General features: G+C 42.6%; 1 protein-coding gene across 1 annotated transcript in view; it reads right to left on the bottom strand.

Annotated features, from left to right (window-relative positions):
- Nucleotides 1-9,976: 9,976 nt before the first annotated feature.
- SPTLC2 (serine palmitoyltransferase long chain base subunit 2) overlaps nt 9,977-23,214 on the bottom strand; it is a 59,294-nt gene continuing 46,056 nt past the window's right edge. Inside the window, exons 10-12 of the mRNA XM_033142011.1 lie at nt 15,791-15,926; nt 14,965-15,094; nt 9,977-11,078 (exon numbers count right to left, since the gene is read on the bottom strand). Coding sequence (XP_032997902.1) covers nt 10,959-11,078; nt 14,965-15,094; nt 15,791-15,926 — 386 coding nt within the window. The 3' untranslated portion in view covers nt 9,977-10,958. The remainder of the gene's footprint in view (nt 11,079-14,964; nt 15,095-15,790; nt 15,927-23,214) is intronic.

The raw sequence follows: 23,214 nt of genomic DNA, 5'->3' as shown, positions 1-23,214 counted from the left end.
CGGGGGGGGGGGATTCCCTTCTTTCACTCGCGGTCCCCCCTTTCGATAATCCTTTGCGCAATCCGGCGTCTCCTCCTTCCGTGCCCGGTCCCCGGAGTCCCTTGAAACAATTCCAGATCGCGAGGCGCGCTGATCCCGCCGAGCCGCTCCTCTCCTTCCTCCAGGGGCCACAAAACGCTGCCTTTGGCGCCGCGGGGAAGAGTCCCCCTCCCTTCTGCAGAGCTCCCGCTTCCAGTCTCCGCCGCCGGCTCCATGCACCCGGGATCCTCTCGGCGACGTTGGCGCTGTCGTCGCCGCCACCTCAGCCCCAAACGGGAGGAGCCCGAGTCTCGCCGCTTTCCCTTCCCGCTGCTCCACGCCGCTTCGCCTCAGCCAGCCGCTCCTCGGCCCGCAGCAGCCGCCGCATGTCCCAGGTTACCTCGGCTGCGGCTGGCGTCGCGGAAAAGGGCTCCGCTCGGGCCGTGGACGAGGAGCCTCTCGTGGAGCTGGCATTTTGCGGGGCGCGCTCGCTTGCTCCGGCTCTCCGCCCCCCGCCCGGCTCCGCAGGCGAAGGACTCTTTGTTCTGAAGGCGCTCGGCTCTTTTCTCTCTCTCGACGGCTCTTCGCAAAGTTTCCCCGGGAGCAGAGGCGTAGCTTCGACGCCCGAAGTTGCGACTCCTACAGCACGAGGCGCTTTGCCCCCGGTCCGGCCCAGAGCTCTGCGAGGCAACCAAGGTCCCCTTTGCTCCACTGCTGCCGCGACCCGGCGTCCTTCTTTCCCTGCGCAGACTCGTGCCAAGTGCCGGCCGCCCCTCGGTTCAGCTCCCTTTCATCTTGCCCGCCGCCCCTTTCTTCGCCAACGGCCTCTTCCTTCTCCTCCCGCCGAGATCAGACGGGCTCCGGGGCGCGGATCTGCCCCCTCTCGGATTTGGCAGCGCGCTCGCAGTCTCCTCCTCCCGAGCCGGAGCTTTCCTCCGACGCGCCTGCAGGATTCCTCCCCACAGGCCGAATGAATGAATGAATGAGCGGCCCGAGGGGAATGAATCGAAGCAAGGACTGCCAGCTCGCGCGGGCGCAGAAACTGGCATGTCCTTCGTATCTGTATTGCAGGGAGATAGGGAAAGACATGAAGAGGGATCCGTGAAACGAGTTCGAAGGAAACATGTCGAATGCTATTAAGGAGCAACACCATAAGTAAATGCGGGGTGGCTGTTTCTCGGGCGGGTGGTGGGGGGAACCCTGCTGTCTCTTAAGGCGGGTGCTTGGAAGGGCCCGTTGTTTGTTTGTTTTTGCCTGGGGGTGATGGGAATTGTAGTCCACACCAGCTGGAGGGCACCTGGTTAAGGGAATGCTATGGTGGTGTTGTTGTTGTTTTTTGCAGTGGTAAGACAAAAAACAAAAAAAAACAAAGCTCAACATCAAAAAAACTAAGATCATGGCCACTGGTCCCATCACCTCCTGGCAAATAGAAGGGGAAGAAATGGAGGCAGTGAGAGATTTCACTTTCTTGGGTTCCATGATCACTGCAGATGGTGACAGCAGTCACGAAATTAGAAGACGCCTGCTTCTTGGGAGAAAAGCAATGACAAACCTAGACAGCATCTTAAAAAGCAAAGACATCACCTTGCCGACAAAGGTCCGTATAGTTAAAGCTATGGTTTTCCCAGTAGTAATGTACGGAAGTGAGAGCTGGACCATCAAGAAGGCTGATCGCCGAAGAATTGATGCTTTTGAATTATGGTGCTGGAGGAGACTCTTGAGAGTCCCATGGACTGCAAGAAGATCAAACCTATCCATTCTCAAGGAAATCGGCCCTGAGTGCTCACTAGAAGGACAGATCCTGAAGTTGAGGCTCCAGTACTTTGGCCACCTCATGAGAAGAGAAGACTCCCTGGAAAAGACCCTGATGTTGGGAAAGATGGAGGGCACAAGGAGAAGGGGACGACAGAGGATGAGATGGTTGGACAGTGTTCTCGAGGCTACTAACATGAGTTTGGCCAAACTGCGGGAGGCAGTGAAGGATAGGCGTGCTCTGGTCCATGGGGTCACGAAGAGTCGGACACGACTGAACGACTGAACAACAACAAGACAAGCTGCCAGTTAGGCTGCCTTGAAGCGACTCCTTTTGTAGACACGGGGAAAACCAAGCTTATCCATGGCCCAGCAGAAAGGTTTGGAAATCTTCACTGTCTTCATCGGATGTCTCACATGCTTTGCAACTATTCCTCACTTGAGCAACCTTCCTGCTCCACTTCTCCTCTTCGCTTGTGGGTCAGTAATTACCTTCTTGGTAGTATTGCCACGGCGCATCTGCCCCAGCGAAATTGAATGCCTTCACCTACCCCAGCTGCAACCAAATGTCTCTTTGCTTTTCTCCAGCCACAGCAGGCGCTGTAACTCTCCAACAGTTTTGACTTCACCCCCAGTGGCATACTCTTCCATTCTCTCTCTCTCTCTGTCTACAGATGCCAGCAACGGTGGTATTACCACACTAAAGGCCACCTACAAACAACAGGATTTGTAAAAGGAACAAGTAGCCACACAGCAAGGTATTGGCTTCTTAAACTTTTATTCTAGTGAAGCTTCCTAATTAAGACAGAATAAATAAAAGTTGAAGAGCATTGGCTCACTCACATCCGGCTCGTGGGCTTCTCATAGGCATCTGGTTAGCCAACAGATGCTGGACTGATAGGTTTTTGGCCTGATGCAACAGGGCTCTTCATATAAGCTTCCTGAACCAGACAAAACTAAAGCAAGATTAAGAAATAAAACAGGAAAGCAACATAACCATGGCAAAAGAATATTGTCCTAGGGACAAACCACACTGCAAGCCAAGGGACACCCACTCCTGTTAAGCATATACACAAAATATAGCCAGGGGAGTCCTATAAGAGCTTGGTTCAACCTAATCATTTTACCAGTGTTCTCTTCATGTTTTAAGAATCATACACCCACAGGGCAAGGGTGTTCTTGCACAGGACCTGAAAACCTTATTTGAACTACTTTTTAAGGGTAAAAGCGGAGCAGACAAACGTGTGCAGGAGGAATAGCCCATTTCTTTGTTCTTTGGGGGTCAAAAGCCTACTTCGGCACATGTATGGAATCATGTCAACGCTCTGAATGCTTCGCAGGTGCAAGTCATGGACGTGTAGGTGCAAAGCTGCACAAAAACAGAAGCCACCCAGTGGTGGAGGGTGGTAATGTACCCTTACTGTAAGAAACCCAAGATGCATCACTGCAAAGGAGTCTGATTTGCACGCTGGGGTGAACCTGTATCACATACGCTTAATTGTAAAGGTTGTATGTTAATCAACAAAAGGGTACTGGGGAGACTTGTATCTTTTCCCCAGCCATTCCCAGTAAGAAGAAAATAAGTCCCACCCTGATCCCTCAGCTTTCACCTTATCCCAAGCAAACCTCTACAAGTCAGTGGATGCTAGTCAATGGTCCAGAGCAGAGGTTCTCAGACTTATTTGGAAACCCAGCCAGATGGGTGGGGTATAAATAATAAATTATTATTATCATTATTACCCCCTTTTCAGGGAAAAAAAAAACTCAGCGCCCCCCCTGGAAATCTACCTTTTTTAAGCAAACAGAAAGTTGCAGTGACAAATTTGCCTTCTTTTATGCATCTTTAGTATATTTCTGCCTATGTATTACAAGGGATGCGGGTGGCGCTGTGGTTTAAACCAGAGCCTAGGGCTTGCCAATCATAAGGTCGGCGGTTCAAATCCCTGCGAGCTCCTGTTGCTGGGTCCCTGCTCCTGCCAACCCAGCAGTTTGAAAGCACGTCAAGTGCAAGTAGATAAATAGGTACTGCTCCGGCGGGAAGGTAAACAGTGTTTCCGTGCACTGCTCTGGTTTGCCAGAAGTGGCTTAGTCATGCTGGCCACATGACCCGGAAGCTGTACGCCGGCTCCCTCGGCCAGTAAAGCGAGATGAGCACCGTAACCCCAGAGTCATCCATGACTGGACCTAATGGTCAGGGGTCCCTTTACCTTTATTACAAGAAAGATATTGTAAAAACCCATGGGCTAGACCGGAGTGAATCCTGCCGGCTCAGTCTGATCCACCCCAGGGGCAGGGGCAGCACCACAGCCTGCCTGCCATTGGCCAAATAGGCAGGCCAGCTGCAATTCACTTCCCAGGCCTGACTGAAGCCGAAAAGGGTTCACCCAAGCCTGGGAAAACCCCTCGCCTCCAGCACAATCCAGGGGAGGTGGCATCACCGCCCCTGCAAGTGTCGTTACACAACAGATGAAATATGTACGAATGGTTTTTCAAAATTTTATTCTCTTCTTTATGCTTCCACCACCCTTATTTTTATTCAATGCTCCACAACTGCAACCAAGGCTATTATTCCCCCCCCCCTGGATTGTTCCAGCACCCCACCAGGGGATGGTACTGCCCACTTTGTGAAACACTGGCCCAGAGTATTGTCAAGCATATACTCCTAATAACTTCAAGAGCAAGGGGGGGGGCTCATCTCCCTCTCCTTGTACTTGGTCCATGAAAGGAGATCCTGTTAGTGCATTATCCCCTAGCTTAGAAATCTCTATGAGCTGCTGATTTGTTACGAGGCCCAACTGTTGTTACTTATAAATGCCCTCAACAGCTTGGAACATGTGAAAGGATCACCTGACTTCATGTGTCCACTGGTTCATTTGGATCTACCGAACTGGCAATCTCACAACGGCCACATAATGTTCACTCCACACTTGCAAGCAATTCACCCTTCATTGTGGCAGCATCTAGACTTGGGAACTCCCTGCCCAGTGATCTTAGACAGGCCTACCTTCACCGTATTGTTTTTGATGCCTGCTAAAAATTGTTTTAGGAACCCTACCCAGACATGTATTTTTTTTAAAAAACAGAATTGTTCTAAAACTGATTATATTTTCATAAAATTTTGTGCTGACCTGTTTATGTTGGCTTTCATTGTTGCTTTTTAAAGATTCACAATTGTTCTATTATGCAAACCATTTAGAGGTTGCTGTCGACTAAGCTGTATTTAAATAAACTTCATTAAATAAAATGCTCACACAGAATATTGGTGAATTCTTTATTAAGCAGAACATAGCTAGATTTTGTCAAACAGTTTCTCTCCGCTTAACATGCATTGTTACTTAAAAGCCAATGTAGGATCAGGATCTGCTTCTCTTCTTCCTCCCTACCCACATGGTACCCAACTTCGTGTTAATTGTTTGAGGTGTAAAAAAAGTCATGTCGGGAAGGGAAGTATTTTGGGGGGAGGTAATTAAAAATGTCATTTAAAATTTAATATCTACAAAAAATCTAGGCTATATGTACATTATTACCAACAGAGAGGCATAGGAGCACAGTGCAATTTAAGACTTAGAACTTGTGGCTTCGAGGGCAAGTCTAGGGCTATAAAAAATATGGGCCACCATTAGCTTAGAGACCAATAAATTAGCCTTAAACCTCAGGCTCCATATGGTAGGTCCTGCCTCCACTTTCCTCCTAAATCTGACCACCTCTATAGTTGCACATAAATGTAGGAGATACTTTTAGGGCAGGGGTTGCTGAAATACTGGCCAAGGACGGCACATTTGGCAAATTGACAACACAGGGAAGGTTTGCATATTTCAGTGCACTTTTGTTTGTGGAAAGTGTTTTGGTAGTCATGTCACCTCTTGGCACATCCCAGCTGCTACAGAAACACACTTGCCAGCTGCCATAGATAAATAAGTTAAGTTTTCCATTAGATCATTAGCTTTACAGCAGCCCCATAAAAAAGATCCATTTGATCAAGTCAAGCGCAACACAGAGGGGCAAGAGCAGCTCTTTAACCCGGCATGGGCCCCTTTCAACCTTCTTCACAAACAAACAGAGCTCAAAGCAGCAAATCTAAAAATCACACCATCAAAAGGAGGGTAAGACCACATGAATGCTTCATATTATAAACCTCCCAGGATGTATGTTAACAAGCAAATTTCCCACATTGTTCTGATATGATGAAGGCAGCCCAATGTAAATCACATTGTTAAGATTTAAATGATGGAACATTCGTTTCACCCGAATGAGGTGACCATCGGTATTTACTGTTTTAGGGAGAAAGTATAAGCCCCCATGATGAAATATACCAACTATCACCATGAAGGTGCATTACTTTAATATTTTCTGTGGAAAATGTCAAGTAGATAAGTGTGTGCATGGTAAAACATTGTGTGTGAACCTACAACTCTGGGAAACTGGGATAAGAATTAGCTGTCATCCTGCACCACTTTTAGATTGATAGACCGACCTATCTACATGTGAACAGACCCTGTATCATCTTAAATTACTAAATGGAAGAGAATATCTGAAAACAATTTCTGTTCTTTGGATAAGTTTCAGTTGTGCCAAGCACCAAAACATTTTAAAGTTGGGGTTTTTAAAAATTAAAAGAATAGCATTAAGCCTAATTAATATTCCTCCCATTGCCCCACAATGCAAACACAGGAAATGTGCATCGCTACTGCAGACACTGCAGAGATTTCCACTTTCCTTTTCAGACATTAAAGTACAAAATGCACAACACAACAAATCTTAAGTGTGCAAGTGCATCTTTCAGCATAAGCATCCTTTAAAATATCCATCAGCAGGAACCTGAGCATTTCCCAATTATGTGTATTTGGAAGATACAAGCACTGGAAAGACAATGTCTGTTTTCTCTGCAACACGCTGTGTCACATTGACTCTAGAACCTAGACCAGGGTACAAAGAATGGGGGGGGGGGCGTGGAATAACCTCTCAGGAAGTACATAAGCTACATGACTCAAACCCTCGTTTTCAGCAAAAATAAAAAATAAACACAATTAGTTTTTTGATGGTCCCATATATTTCAAACTCTGGTCCCAAGGCAGCCAGACTCACAGTAGAAGGTAGCCTTCAAAGGCTCATCCCTGTTTTAAAAGTGAGGGCAGGGGTGGATAATCACCATGGAGGGGCAACTGAGGAAAACCACAAGTTGCGAAGCGGATACACAGCCCTGTATGTTGCAATGTGGTATTTGGGGCACAAAGGAAAACAACTGCTAAATAAACCAACTTTATATTTCTGCAGGCCAATGTGGATTTGACCCCTGCAATGTTTGTTCCTTTCCCCTTGCTCTCTATGCTTGCCCTTGGAGGGAGAAACACCTTCCCTCCAACAAATTAATGTTCAGAGACCAAACATAATCCCCACCACCACAGAAAATGATCTTTCTTGGGTCTTCCTGGCCTTTCCATTTGTATGTGAAATTCAACATGCAAGAGCATGTCAGCTGCTATTGATAATGTGGGTTTCAGGGAAGTGTAAGGTTCAAGCTTGCTTGCTCCAACACAAGCAATCTGTTATTTGGTATAGTGAGGGCTGCAATTTTTCACTGTCCTCTTCTGGATAAGCTGTCTAGATTATCAAGCCAAGCAAGTCTGGAATGCAATCTTGATATTTGGGAATATTCTCCTTGGCAAGAAATCAGTTCTTTCAGAAGAAGACCACCCAACATCCTGCAATAAATACAATTTTACCTGCTTTCCCCAAAGATTGATCATACAGGCAACGAACAGCCCTTTCAAAACCTAGGGAAATTGTACTTCATGCCCATAAGCCATATCATACCATAATATAGGTTGAGTGTGGGAACCGTTAAGAATCCCCAAACTGACGCTATAATCTTTCCTGGAATGAGAAGACTTGGAAAATATTGGTGTGTGGCAGGAGACAGCATTAGAATACAAGAGACATGCTGACACTGTGTCAAATAAATCTTACGTTAAATATCAGGTACTGGATATTCTGATATATTGCCTCCACCCGATACTGGCATCCAACTCTACCAAAGGATACAAAGCAAAAGATAAACAGCAGATGAGGCAGCAAGGCATTTGTCTCCTGCATTTTCCTTCTTCCCTACACATCACCCAAAGCACACACAAAAACCTTTCCTGGGGAGTATCACATTGTCCTCCTGTACAGTTTAAGTATTCAGTTCAGCTTTCAGACATACCACCTGACATCATTCACCCAGCTAAGTCGTCCAGTTCCCCTTGAAGATGTTACTGAAGTACTTCTGCTAATGCAATTGTGGAAAATGTTAACAAAAACATGCTTAAAAATGGCCTGCATTTATTTCATACACCCAGTTTCCCCTCAAAGTAGCTTTGTATCATCCTAAGACTGTGTGCGTGCACACACATACACATGACAGCATTCGTATTTATGAAGACAGAATAGTTGATCTTTTTAAATGAAAGCTTTTCAGCTGTTGAACTAGCAGTCTTGCCAAACTATATCACCTGATGTTGGGATGAAGTCAGTTGAGTGCAATGGCAGTCGGTTCCTTAGCTGAATCCCAAGGAATGGATTTTTTAAAATATTGAATCCTTATATTTGGTCCTGTCTAGGGTTCTAGACCATGGAAGGGAAATCCAGGTCATTGTTGGAACTCCCAACTCTCATCTATCAGCAAGGTCAATGGCCAGAGATAATGGATGCGGTGGCCATACAACATCTACAGGGCCACAGGTCCCACAGCAGTCCTGGTGTAAACTAGGTTAGGGCAGCACCACTTTTATGACTGTTGGAACAAACACCAAAATATATTATCACTGCACTTGATATGTTTGCTGCAGAAGGCACTGCCTGCAACGCCAATGCTTCCTGAAACAGGTATGTGTGGTGCCGCCCTTAAGCAGCTTGATACAGAAACATAGGGTTGTCATTCCCAGTACTCTCAGTAATCCTGGGCAGAAGGTCTTAGGAATTACTAGGATATATAATATTATTATATCATGATCTGGCATTGACACAGATGGAGGATGGTGGCAGGTCCCCAAAAGAAGCATAGTTGAGATCTAGCGGAAATGAAGACCACTATTTCCAGCAAAGCCAGTTTATAGTGAACACATTTCAAGTTATTTGTGGGATGCCAAGAATTTAGGTGAAATGGAAACTTTTAGATGCTATTTTGACTCTTTCCCACTTCCTGTGCATTTGGCTCTTGGTGCTAAGGCCACACGGCTCAGTATATACAGCATAAAATTATTAGTTTTTTTACTGTTAAATTTCAAAATATCTAACATGTTCAACACATGATCAAAAACTCCTTGCCAGTATGTAACTTAGAAACACAATTGCAAAACCTAGTTCTGCCTTTGTTTTAGCCTTGGCAAGTGGCACTGCACAATATTAGCAACTACAATCTGTTCTTTGGTCAAGTATTATTATTCCTTAATTCTGAATCAGACTTTGGAAATCCTTGCCCTGACCTAGCTGAAGTACTTGCCATATTGAGAGGCTAAGGAGAGGCTCTTTAAGCAAGCTGGCAGATCTTCAGCTGCTCAGAATTTTCTACTGTTACGCATAATCCTTCGCAATAATTTACTGGAAATGTACAAGTGGGGAGGTTTCCTCCGTGCAAAAAGTTTAAAAATTACGTGGTTAAAGGCTATGAAATTGAACCATGGATACTCTGACTTCATAATGCATATGTGTGAAAACAGCACACTGCACTTCTGCCAATGAACAGCCTATATATGATTTCTAGTAAATTAAATAATAGCCATTGTAACGGAAGTCACTGGAAGACATAGTCAACAGCAACTATTTTCTTAGTTTAGTATGCTTCTGAGAATCAAATTCTCCAACACGATTATTCTAAAATATATTTTTTGCTTCCAAGGCTATTCTTAAATATTTTGAGGCAAATATCCAAAGATCAAGGTATTTTCATATTGTGCTAATAAAATGGCTGCTTCCACTTGCACAAAGAAACCCACCAGACTAATAGTCTCATCCCCCCCCCCCCGCCTTTGTGTATTTGGGAATTGCTCTTGATACACAGATTGCTACAAAATTAACTTTAAAAAAAACCATACATGTTGTAATGGGATTTTGCCTTGTGCTGCCTACCTTCTGTGGCCACAGCAAACACCTAATTGGTATCAATATAGCAAGAGCAATTCAAGTATCACAGAAGGCTCTCCGAGGAGGCAGACCTTCAGCATTTACGTTTTGAAGAGCTGCATCATTAGCTCTGCCAAAAAGTAGAGCAGGAATATGTGAAAGGAGGAAAAGGAAGGTGGTTTGGAATGCTACTCCCTCCCAGTCTGGTTCTTCATCTGACCACACACACACACACACACATACACACATGGCCCAGAGCTAAAGGCAGACACTCATTAATTCAACAAGCAACACTAGAACTCATCCTGGAAACTGGAATTGTGGGGACACCTTGGAACTGAAGGAATTCTATACAGGGAAAGGGAAATGGCCACAAAGTTCTATCCTGGTCTGAAATGTTATTTGCTACTTACTCTAATGAAGGAACACTTGGAACCCAGTCTGAAAAATCAAGATGAACAAAGGCCCTCGGAGGATTCCTGCTTTGTCCCTTAAAGAACTGACTAACAATCCTTAAGAGGCAAGTCAACCACCATTGTAATAATAAAGACCCCAAAAAAGCAACATGTAAAGGGACAAGGAAAAGACTTTGGTTGATTATTTCATGTTAAATATATTCAAATTAGCTAGCTGTCAATGATTTCATCAGAAGCCTTAGCTGAATAAACTGGCTGGTCTTGCACTCTCAAGGAGGTTAGACTGTAGTCATGAAAAAGGAAATGTCGTGACAGAAGCATTGCAGCATCCTTAGCAATGCTCACCTTGCAGCGCGATGGGGAACACACTCACTGCCAACAGTGGCTGCCGCGATCTCATCGTGACAAACAAATAGGGAATCAGCATTTTAAAAATGTAAGCCAAACTCCTCCCTAGAGCAAGACCTTAAAGCAATAGGAAGAAAAGCCAGGTTTTGTTTTGCTTTTCACAACACACCAGTTCTAGCTGTTGTTGCCACTTCAGTTTTGTGAGTAAAAAGTCATTCTGTTTATGCTAAGCAGTCCGTCAGTGTTTGGTTCAAGAACCTTGGTCTTTGAGCCACACAGAGTTCTGAGGAGTGTGCCTTGTCTATCAAAAGACAGGGAGAGAACTCAGTCTTCAGTCTCTTCGTATGTTGTCTCGTCAAAAGGACGGTCAAGGAGAGGTACCAGTCGATGCCGGGAGTATTTCAACTGCAAGAGGTCTCCAACTTCATTTATTTCCTTTAAAGCCTGGAAAAAGAGGAACATCAGGTGCTTTTTTTATTTTAAGGATTGCTGCATGAAGAAAAAGGTGTGGAAACACAATGGCTAGGATCTAAAGAGATGTTTGCGCTCATGCAAGGGGACTGTATTAGCACAATTGATTTCATTTACCTTTCTGCTTTAATCTATGGCTAGGGAATCTGTAGCCACCCCCCCCCCCTCAGATCCTAGATTTAAATTCCTATCAGCTCCAGCTAGTATGGCTAAGAGTTGGGGATCATAAGAGTGCAATATTCCAGAAACATATGGAGGGCCACAGGTTCCCCATGCTTGCTTTAGACAGCCAATCTCATGCTCTAAACTGCTTTTGAAACTCACTTAAGTTTCAAAAAGGAGATCTGCATGCTGCCCAGAGGAGGGTTTCAGGCTGAGAAAACTCAAAACTGGGCTGCTGACCTAAGTTTTCTTCTTGTTTTTTGTTTTGTTTTTACATTTATCTCCAATATTCTGTTTCCTCTCCCTGGAGATGGTGAGCCTTCTAGGGCAGGCTTTTTTTTCTTTCTGTATGGCAATAAGCACATAGCTGATGGAATAATGAAGTACTACTTCTACCATTATTGAACATAACTACAGTTCAATCCCAAACTGTGCCTCATTTCTATATTAAATTATATCCTGCCCGGGTGTGGAGGCTGCCTTTGGCGGCGGCTGCGGCAGCTATGGTGGTGGTGGGAGACAAATAAATTTTTTGGGGGGTGTTTTAAAAATAAATAAATTATATCCTGCCCTTTGAAGCCCAGGGCAGCAAAAACAAGTGATAAAACAATAAAGGCATCTTTTAAAATAACAATAAATGAAGTGGAACCTTTACACAAAACATAATGGGAAAGGCCAATGAAGTTATTGCATTCGCAGAACAACTTGCACTCACATAGCAGAACTTCCCTGCTCTCTCCTCACTCTGCACCCTCCCAAAGTCTACTCTGGCAGGTCATCTAACCCTCCTGAACAGATTTGGAGAGGCACCAGGGAGCAGAAGTTCCATGATTCCTATTGATATGAAGAAAGCTAACCAGGGTTAGATTTGTGTGTGTAAGGAATGTGAGCTGAGTTCTATTCTGGTACTAAGGACAATTTCCTGGGTTCAGAATGTGCCTAGAGTCACTCTTGTTCTTTAATTCTAGCTATATTATGCCTTTTGCACCTGGCTCTGGCTGGTAGGTTCTAGTAAAAAACACAGAGTGGCTCTAACAAGCCTGAAGCTTGCCCAACCTGGTTTACACCTGCCACTAGTTCCAATGTTTGGACTTAAGTTTGCTGGTTTGCAAAAGCTTCTAAAGCTCTAGTAAGGAAAAACCAGCAGACACACAAAATTTCCTTCCTAGGTCAGCATACATACATTTATCTAAAGCACAAATCCTCACCCCTTCTCTTTCCACAACTCTCTTTTATGAAGTCCATTCTTCTCCCAGGACATCGTGTGGCAAATGTGAGGAAATAACAACTCTCCTGCCCCACCCACAATTCGGTAGCTCTTATCCCCACACAACCTATGTGGCCCCAATAACTGACAACAGAAAGTGAATAAATGAGTGCCATATGCCAAGAAACCTCAAGGTGGTGACATAGTTTGAGAAAGTGCCCCCCCAACAGAGGCCACATAAGCTCTGAATTCAAGAGGGGCGGGGGAGGGGAAGGGTAGAAATTGCCAAACACTGTCTAATTGTGAGCATATTTTAAGCACAGCTTTAGCAAAAGGCAACATGTGGAAATAATTTGAGGTTGAATTTCTGTTGAAAGAGTCCGTTAACTGTTATTCTTGAACTCAGATTTAGGATTTTATTAATTTAAAACAAAGAGAAGCATGTGACTTGCAAAGACTACAAAGGAAATGGCATGGCTGAACTCTGACTTCAGGAAAGTGTAATATATTTTTCATCACTGAAAAGAAAGCACCAGCCCACAGGGATGCAGTTTACGAGGGGTTCTGCTCTGATCCAGGGCCAAAGTATTTTCAGGCAAGGAAGTTTTATTTACATTAGAGTTATACATTGTACCAGAGATCCATTGTCCATCATGTGGGTTGATTTAATAAGGAAGCATTACAAATATCAGGTTTAATTTTTATTTTTTAAGAGACCTCCACACTCAACACAGAGTAGGTGGGGAGAGAAAAGGGAAAAAATGAGAAAAGATGTGCTCTCTTCAGCCAGTAAGAGGAAGGTACGTGGACCAGCTCTGTAAGGTCTGTTTTTCGCCTTAGTTAAGCTCAGGAAAGCTGCTCCCACATTCTACATGTCAGCACTTGTGATCATTTAGAAAAGACAGTTCAGATCAATGCTCCAGCCATGCTAAAAATGTGGAACATTACCTATTCTGAAGGAAGAAAGGCTCATGTTTCCATAAATCAAGCTGCTTTGGTATTCTTACCAGGGATTTAAGTAAAGTGATACAGCCTTCTTCACTACTCAGTGAGTGCTGTCCTAGTTTCAGGAATCCCATTTCCCACCTCAGTCCCTCAGGACCACAGCCCCACCCATTCAGTAGGGTCTCTTCAACCCTTGTGGAGTATTTGGAGTGGGGGGGTGCTGCCAAGGTGTGGTAAAATCAACTTCTGTCAGTCCTGTTACATATGGTCCTCTGAATTGAATCCATTTGGAGGACAGGTAGGTTTCTGAATAGGACCATCACTTTAAAAATAAAATATAATACTATAACTTTTCAAACCTATGCAAACATACTAAAATATGAAACACAGGCATATTATGTGCATATAAGGGTCTTCAGAACTTTTTTGCATGGGCTGTGTTTTTCAATGACCCCAGGTGTAACGTTGATGCATATTCCCTCCCTGCAATTCTTGTTTGGCACTATATTGCGAAAGATCCTGCATAGTTGTCTTAGAGATAAAACTCACTATTTTCATATACTTGTTTAGACATCAGAATGGCCTACAACAGGCATCCTTTGCCATAAAAGTAGTTAAGGTTATTGATCTCTTACTTATTGGGTCTGTTATTACTCAACTTTCAGATTTTTTGGCACCTGAATAAATGGAGGTATGTACCCTCCAAAATCCACTTCTTGCATTAAGATTTTCTGTGACAAATTTAATAAATAATAATGATATAAAAAGTCATTCATTTATTCTACAAAAGTAGTACACAGTCAGCTCCACTTGCTTTCACGTTCTTCTCGTTGCTAATTCTTTTAATCCTGAAATATGCTGCACCATTTTTTATTCCTGCACATTTTTATCCCATGTATACATACAAAGGTTAGGTAAGGCACCATGCATTCAGATCAATAACTGTTAAGTTAATCTAAATTCAAACTAACAGATGGCAATATTTTTAGAATAGTTTCAGAAGTAAAAGGGGGGGATTCTCAGCAGTTACTAAAAATTGTAGCAGCCTTGTGGCAATACATTAAAACACAGTGATGCTGTGCATATAGTCTGGTGTGTAAACACAAAGCACATTTTTAAAAAACATATCATTTAATTGTATTTAGCTCAACATGCTTATAAGCAAATTACACAGCCTCTTTCCAAATGCAGTGTCACAAAGTCACAAATGTTGTCTAGAACATCTTCATACAGCTCTTCTCCTGCCAATCAACAGTTTAATAATAATGTGGCTGATTCAGTACAGGGCCTCTAGCGTCACACCAAGGGACAGAATTTTCCCCCACTTAGACTTACAAACCAAAGCAGTCTAACTTAGGTTATGCAGTGCCCCATTGCAATAATAAGAGAACGCAGTAACTTTAAAAACACCAGAATTAGAGGAACACTGGTCCAACCTAAACACATGTCTTGTGATGTGCTGCTCCTGACCAGAAGATCTCTTTCATACTCAATTGCTAAGACTAGTTAAAAGATGACAGAGCAGGGACAAACTTGAATACTTACAATATCAAGTATCTCTTTGGTAAGCACTGCAGACAGACAAAATCTGGCTCTGGACTCAATGATCGGAGTGGCAGGAAAACCCACGACCACAACGGCTATGTGCCTTTTCAACATCTCTCGTCCAAATGCACTGTGAAGGAAGCAAGACAAGATTAATGAAGCAGCAGCAGCAGCAGCAGCAGCAGCAGCAGCAATACAAGGCCTATGCTGCTTGGAGGGGGGGGGGCGGCTTTCCTGAAGAATGCCTGGGAGGCCACTGTTCTGACTGCTTGCCTTAGAAACACACAGCGCCTGCATACAAAGGTCTCTTTTGTTCAGTCCGGAGGTGGTCTTTCTAGAAAGGTTTCACTGTATTAAGTTTGCACAAAGCTGAAAGATTCTATTTGGCAGGGGCTGGTCTTTTAGCAGGCTACTTCTAAACGGATTTGTAACTTAAACTTGAAAGTATCTTTGATAGAACACAGAAACTCCAGCTTTGGAGCTCACTCACCAAGAATTCCACCCCCACCCCCACCCCTCCCCTGCCAATTGCTATCTGAGCAGAAGGCTTGCACTGTGCAGAAATATCCAGGAATGTTCTGTGATTCCATGCAAGGCAAGTAGCATGTGGAACCAGGCAATAATCCAGCTTCCCAAAAGCCTGGGAGTCTAACCTCCTACAGAAGTAGCTTCATATATCCCTGTTCCCATTGGTCAAATGTCAATTCCCTAACCGTTTCTTCTGCTACTGCTGTAGAACCAACTATTTTGTAGGGAGTTGGGCATACATCCAATTGTTACTACTTCTGGTAGAGCTAAACAATCACTATCTCCCTATATAACCTACCCAATTTTTGCTGGCATATACAACATCAAAGGTACAACAGGCGAGTCTTCATTTCCATAGATGATGAAGCCCATTTCCTTAAGCCGTCTTCGGAAATACCTGATGTTGTCAGCCAACTGTTGTATACGCTGCTTTCCTGAAAGGGAAAACCGAATGATTCCAAAATCACATTTTGATGCCAACACAGGTGAAAATAGCTTGAGAAAGGTGGAAGCACATATAAAATAAAATAAAATAAAATAAAATAAAATAAAATAAAATAAAATAAAATAAAATAAAATAAAATAAAATAAAATAAAATAAAATAAAATAAAATAGAAATGCTATCATCTTCTGCCTTGAAAAAGGCTTCAATGTGGCCAAGATTATATTGACTGGAGAAACTAGCCCACCTCAGGCGTTAGAAGTAGAAGACATGTACGGGAAGAGTGGAGAAATCCCTCTAATTCTTCTTCAGCAGGGACTGAAGGGGTTCAAATACCAGCTTAGAATTTAGAATCACTATCAGCCTGTTTCCCATCTGCCAAGTGGTTAATGGATGATGCAAGGTCTCAACTTTCAGGATATGGAAGGTTACAAATCAATCCCCATTTGGTTTACAGGATTCAGAAATTAAAATTTGAGGGGTTTTTTAAATCATTAACAGCTCCTGACTATGAGACACCAAGAATATCTGTATCATACTAGATGCCTTTCCATGCCTATAAAAAATGACTATGACTTAAACATTGTTTTTGACATCTTTGGAGGACAAAGACAAAGACTTGTGTTTAACTTCACTTGCTGTCCTTTAGGTTCTTGAAGTGCCTGACCCAGATAGATAGATATCTGGACAACCCCTACAGCACCTTCACCACTGATCTGTCAAGACTAATCTTGCAGCTATTTATTCAAATTATAGCCAGATTTGTTGTGATGTGAAATCACTAGTATGCAACATTAGCCAGAGTACATTTTCCCACAGAGAATTTCATTTGCACTTGTTGAATAAACTAACAGATAATTAATGCATGTTTCTTGGATAGGCTGGTATTTTAAATAATTTTGTAGCAACAGAGGATTTTCCTATAGGAAACTGATGGTAAACCTTCATATCCTGTAAATAAGTGGCAGAGTATAAGTGGTGTGGTGTGTCTGCCATACTTTTAAGATGGTAGTCCAACCCTCTCTCTAATGGCAGCAAGGACCACCCATAGGGAGCACCAGGGTTCAACGGCAACAAATACATTTCCTCTGAACTCATCAAAGCCAAGCATAAGTTGAATTCTTATTCCATAAACAAGCAGGGGAAGCCTGCAGCATCAGTGTTTGTTTTATACCCCAGCTAGTCCTTTGATGAGAAACTGATTTCACTGGAGGCCATTAGGGTTTAAAAGCAAAGTAATCACCCACAGAGGATAACAAGATCTTCCTCCCTCTACACTTGCAACACAGCTTTTCAAACAGGCATCTGTTTTGTAACTATGCGACATCCCACCCTCCAATTTCTAAAGCTTGTGATAATACTACTAACGTTGCATTCTTTTCCAATGCTTATTTCTAACGTCATCTGTGAAAGGAAACGGATATTAAAAGTTTGTGCATCTGCTTATGTTTGTGCACTGCATAACAACTCAACAGACCTTTTCAGGAGGACAAGACTAGTTTCTATGAAGTTTCAAGTGTCTGTTCCTTTACATAACACATTCAATTCACAAGAAGCTTTATTGTTGGTAAAAAGTAAAATTTAGCTACAAAGTATGACATTTTGATGCCAAGGTACAAACATAGGCTAGGTCACTAAAAGTAGATCAAAAACTTGTTTTTATATATAGTTTGCAGTCTCTTTAAGTACACAGCACTGATTTTTAGCACCCAGCAGAAATACAAAGGTGACCGAAGGAGCTTGAAATCAAATGCTTGCTGTCTGGAGATGCGAGGGGGTAGAGATTGCAAAAAGGAAGCCACGCATGCACTTTTAACAAGATTAACAAGCTCTGAATGAAACACTTAAAATACTCTTCACTCTCCTTCCATGACGACAGATTGTCCACAACACCATTATGCATTTAGTGGCATTTAGCTCTGAAGTTGCCGCCTTCCTGCCCAAGGCATCCAAAGCTAAGCAATATCCCTATCAAAAATCTCATCAAGCATCTCCCAGGGCTGCTTCTAATTAGTTCACACATCCCTAGCGTTCAGGATGTACACATGCAAGGGTGTGGGAGTCTACCTTAAGCTCATGTATCATCTTCTCTCACAGTATGCAGTGCCTTTAATGTGAACTGGACCTGACAGGGACAAAACACCTGTGCAAGTGGGTCTCATTCATGTGATACTTTATGCAAGCAAAGAGGCAGACTTGGCTAAAGAAGGCTACTCATATAGGCTAAGCTCCAGTTCACATTAATGGTTCTATGTGGGTTGGGGAAAGTGTACACCAGTAAGTATACACTGCTGCCTCCAGTTTCTCTATGGACCAACAACATGGAATAACTGGAACCATGATTAAGCATAATCTGTGACGGTAGAACTGTAGCAGTGACAAGCAAGGTTTTCTCTCTCTCTCTCACACACACACACACACACACACAATTATGATGCCTCACTCCTGAAAGTGCACAGCACAGAACTAACAAAAGAAATCAGGGCTGATGAGACCACTCCAACAAGCAGATGCTTGCAGGAAAAAAGACTGTCCACTAACTATCATATTAAGAGATATTTCCTGCAGCACTTCAGTGTTTGAGTGAAGAAATGCAAGGAAAGTCATGATCATGCTTGTTCTGAAATACCGGTACTACATGGTCCACTTCATACATTTTAAGCAGTTCTCTTGAAATATTAGTTCTTGTGTATTTCTTTAGCTTTTTATAATTTCACAATCATAGCCACATTGTGTAGAGTAAATGCAATCTAAGCTGTGTTTGGTTGGATTTGGAGCCAGTCTTTTACAACTTGCACTCAAACCATCTCTCATGGAGTGTCAGCTACAACAACTCTCCAGTAAACCACAAGAAAATAGCAAATTCTATAGTTTCACTGAGTGAGAAATGGCCATCGCAAGTGTTGGCCATCAACTAGGGAGATTCAAAATGAGATTAAACAAATTAATAATTAATAGATGATGGCTATATATATCACTACTAGTATCAGAAACAATATGCCTACAAATGCCAGTTGCTTTGGATTGCAAGTGGGAGAGTGGTATTGAACACCTGCCCTGTTGGTGGGATTCCCAGAGACACCTGGACTTTATAGTCAAAGGTAGGTAAGAAATCTTATTTAAAAGAATAAGAAGGCCAGTGAGCTTGAGCTTCCCACTACTGCTTTAACAGCATTGTGACAAGCACAATGAAGTTGACTTTCATCACATCTTCAATTTCCAGGCAATTGTAGCATTATAAAAAACACTCTAAAACAGCATCTGGTTGCAAATAGTAGCAAGGGCCATGAAAATAAGGGGGGGGGGCTTCCATTATTCCGTTTCAAATTTAAAAACAACAACACTGAGACTAAGTCTAACAGACATTTTAGAACTTGCCATTAAATTCAGAGGATTTATATTCACGACAGTATTATGAAGTATTAATGCAAACATAAATCTGTCAAACATGATAAACCCTAAACAGTGAACAGCAAGTTTCCATTTAAGAAGCACTGCTGTGAATGTTCCAAGTACTATTCTACAAGTATGAAACCACCACTTGCAATATTCCCCGTTTTAAGGACCAGAGTAGTTAAGAAGTATTTTCTCCATTTTATGGGAGTTTAACCATGTTGCCATTAAGTGGAATATATATCAGTTTTGTGGCTTGAAACCAGTCAAAGGTCTGGCAATCCCATGACAGTTCCTGCTCCTGGAAGCTAGACAAATTGAACCAATTCCCTCTCCCACAGCCTTCTGTGCCACCATCCACACTGATGGAAGATATCCCCCCCCCCCCCCGCATCCCTTGAGAGAATTTTCAGAGGTTACAGGAAGAAATAAGCAAAAATGACACACAACCCATTTGTGAGCAAGAGGCTCTGAACACAGAATGACATGGGATCTCTAGATTCAACACATTTTTAGTTTGTAGGTGTGGTGGCAAATTAAAAAGAATCATTACTTTAATGTATTAAAGACCCCAAATTAGTAACAATTATCAGTGTCAACAGACGATCATATGTATGGAAATGCCACAAGGAGCCAGATTTATGCCACATGATCAAGCAAAACAATTTTTGCCTTGCATCAACTGGGCCTACTGCAGAACACTTATGTTTTCACTAGTCTAGAGACAGCACCTATTATGACAATTATTATACATATACTTTACTAAATCTAGTTAAGTTCCATTGCTAAAACCACTATGAGCTCATCTAGGTGAACAATATTCAGTTTTGCCCATTTTCCATACAATTTCAACTTTTTGGATTTTTTTAATAATAAAAAACCCTATGCACTCCACAGTTCACCTGAAAGCTCAATTGTTCCCAAATAAAATTAAGATGTAGTGGAAACAAGGTTGTTTAATAGCACAGCCTTTTCAATAGTGTGAACTTGAAATCCAGCGTTTAATTTTTATTATGTGTGCTGTCTGTCAGGGCCAGGGGGGCTCATAAAACACTAATTTCCTGCAAATTTAAGCTTCAGGCTTCTACCACATTTGCCATTTTTAAAGTGAATGTGTGCTGTCTTCAGTTTTATAAGTAGCTGGCCCACAATTTAATCAGAAATTCACAATGGAATCTGGGACATTATGTAAGTACAGATCAAATAAAAGTTAATATGGATTATTACAAGAGAAGGCACATAAGACTAGGAGAAGAAATAAGAAAAACGTTTATTTGCATTTCCACTTTAATTCTGGCCACATTCAACCTAACAAGGCTTAGGTAACTCTGGCTGCATTTATATGCTTTCCTGGCTTTGATTTGAGAGAAACTGGGGGAAATTATTTAAACATTTGTTCGGGGTGGGTGTGGAGAAGATGGCCACAATTCTTAAGGCCTGCTCCATAAAGCTGCTGGCAGTCGAATGACACTATTCTCTCTCTTCAGTTACCAAGAGAAATTGGCATACCTGCTTCTCTTGGGCTTAGTGCTGCACAAAAGACAATGGAATATAGCATGCATGGAGTCACTGCACAAATCTAGCTGGAATGCAAGAGAACTGAAAGAACAATAGTGGACTAGTCCAGGTTTGTACTCAATTTAGAGCTAGGTAGCACTGAGTGGTTATTTATTTGGTACAATTTATACCATAAAAACCTCAAATAATTATCAAGAAAAAATAGGTAAAATCAGCAAAACTTTAAAAAGACAAGTGTACATTGCATCTCTGAGGATAACTGCCTATGTCAATAGGTAGAGCGTTTCAAAGCCACACTTAAAAGATCCAACTCCTCTCAAGTGGACTTGTAAATTATATGGCACATGTAGAAGACAAAGTTCTGCTGGTCAAAGTAGTAGAAGAGGCACACATGGGGCAAGGCGAACCTTCAAGTAAGCTGGCCCCAAGCTATTAAGGCTTTATAGACCAACAGTAAAACTATGAACTTACTCCAGTAACAACTCACCAGCCACTGCAAATCTTTCAACACAGGTGCAATATGGTGACAGAATCTCATGCCTATTTAAAGCTCATTAGTATTATAGGTGTGTGGTAACATCACTTTATCAAGAACTGTAATTAAAGTTACAGGTAGGTAGCCGTGTTGGTCTGCCATAGTCAAAACAAAATAAAATAAAAAACAAAGGAATTTCAGAAATAGACTGGAAAGAGAAGTGGCTGAATTGCAACTAATCACCAAACTTAAAACCATGGAGAAACCTGGTCTGAACAAAGACACTGGATTCTTATCTCATTATACATGACAAAGCTATCTTTAGCCATCTCACCCATTGCCTTTCCCTGTAAGACCCTGTAAAAATTGCAGTCATCCACACCTATCAGTTGATCACCCATTCCCACCACCCTTCTGAGTAATACCCCTCCCCACTCCCTCACTATATTTAAGGGTCTGGTGACTTCCATTTCAGTGTATCTGAAGAAGTGTGCATGCACACGAAAGCTCATACCTAGAACAAACTTAGTTGGTCTCTAAGGTGCTACTGGAAGGAATTTTTTATTTTATTTAGTTGTAATTAAAGTATTGTGGCACAAGTTCTTGGATGTGAGAAATGTTCCTGTTTATGGAGAATTCCTGAAAGACAGGCACATAACCTCATACACAAGTATAACCAGTTGCGTATACAAAAGATAAACAAGAAATCTTGGTGCAAGTGAATGTACTGCTCATTAGGAGTATAAGCTCATCAGGCATGGGACAAACTTCAGCTACAACAACTAAAGGGAGGGGCGGGGGTTCTGGCCCCAAGCACTAGATGAATTGGGAAAGGGGCACCAGGAAACTTGCCAGTAGTTTTGAATCTCTTGGGGTAAAAGAAATGCCTACTCCAAGAATCAGATGCTGCTCCCTGTATGACTAATACATCATGGATCCCCAAGGTTGGCTAAAAGAGCTGAGGAAGTGTATTCTGTATTTGGACTGCATTTACAACCAGATGAATAATGCTTTAGGCATGTTCTGAAAGCCAGAGGAAATGTAAGTTGGGTTTTGTGACCAAAAAACCCTGCCCTGTAGAACTCTAATTCATTTCTAACTTGGGCGTCAGAAGACAAAACTCCTTTGATGCTGCTGCAAATAGATGTGAAACTTTACTCTTTTTTCAAAGAACAGAATACCATACCCTGCTCTCACCTACAGATATACACACAGACCATGTGCCCTCCAGATCTGTACTTACTAAATGGGGAGGCCATATAGCTTTGCACTCTAAAACCAGAAATCTGGTAACATCAGTGTGTTGATGGCATCTCCAAATCTTTGGAGGCTCATCTGATAGCTTCACATACTTATTCAACAGGGAGACATTGACCCACACTAGAAATTGTGACAGCAGGGGCCCATTCTAAACCAAGGTTAGACACTTTTCAGTTTAGTTTGGCACCAAGTAGTACTTACACAACTCCAATACTTCAAGTGTCCACACCTTTAGAAGGGAGGAAGATTGGGAAAAATCCAAACAACTTGACCTCGCTCATGTGACCTCCTTGGCCCAATCAGTGTGACCTTATTGCCCTCGACTACATGGCCTCCTTGGCTACAGGCCACCCCATCAGGTGCAAGGGTTACCAGATGCCACTGGAGTACAGCATATGTGGGGACACTAGGATGAGGTATGTGTACCTCACCTCCTCCTTACTTTTAGCCCACACATTCAGGCAAGTAACCCAACAGGGATTAGGAGAGCTCTTTACAAGTTCTCTTCTGCTGAACACAGAGCTCCACATGATGGATCACTTAACTGTGATTCTCAAAGCAGTCCTGCAGAAGTACAACTGACCAAAACTCCTCAAACCTGACCACTAGGCATGCATGTAGGACAGGCAGGTG

This window comes from Lacerta agilis, chromosome 1, assembly GCF_009819535.1.
Source record: "Lacerta agilis isolate rLacAgi1 chromosome 1, rLacAgi1.pri, whole genome shotgun sequence".
NCBI lineage: Eukaryota > Metazoa > Chordata > Lepidosauria > Squamata > Lacertidae > Lacerta > Lacerta agilis.
The sequence above is the reverse complement of the archived record's forward strand: the minus strand, read 5'-3'. Positions and strand labels throughout refer to the sequence as shown.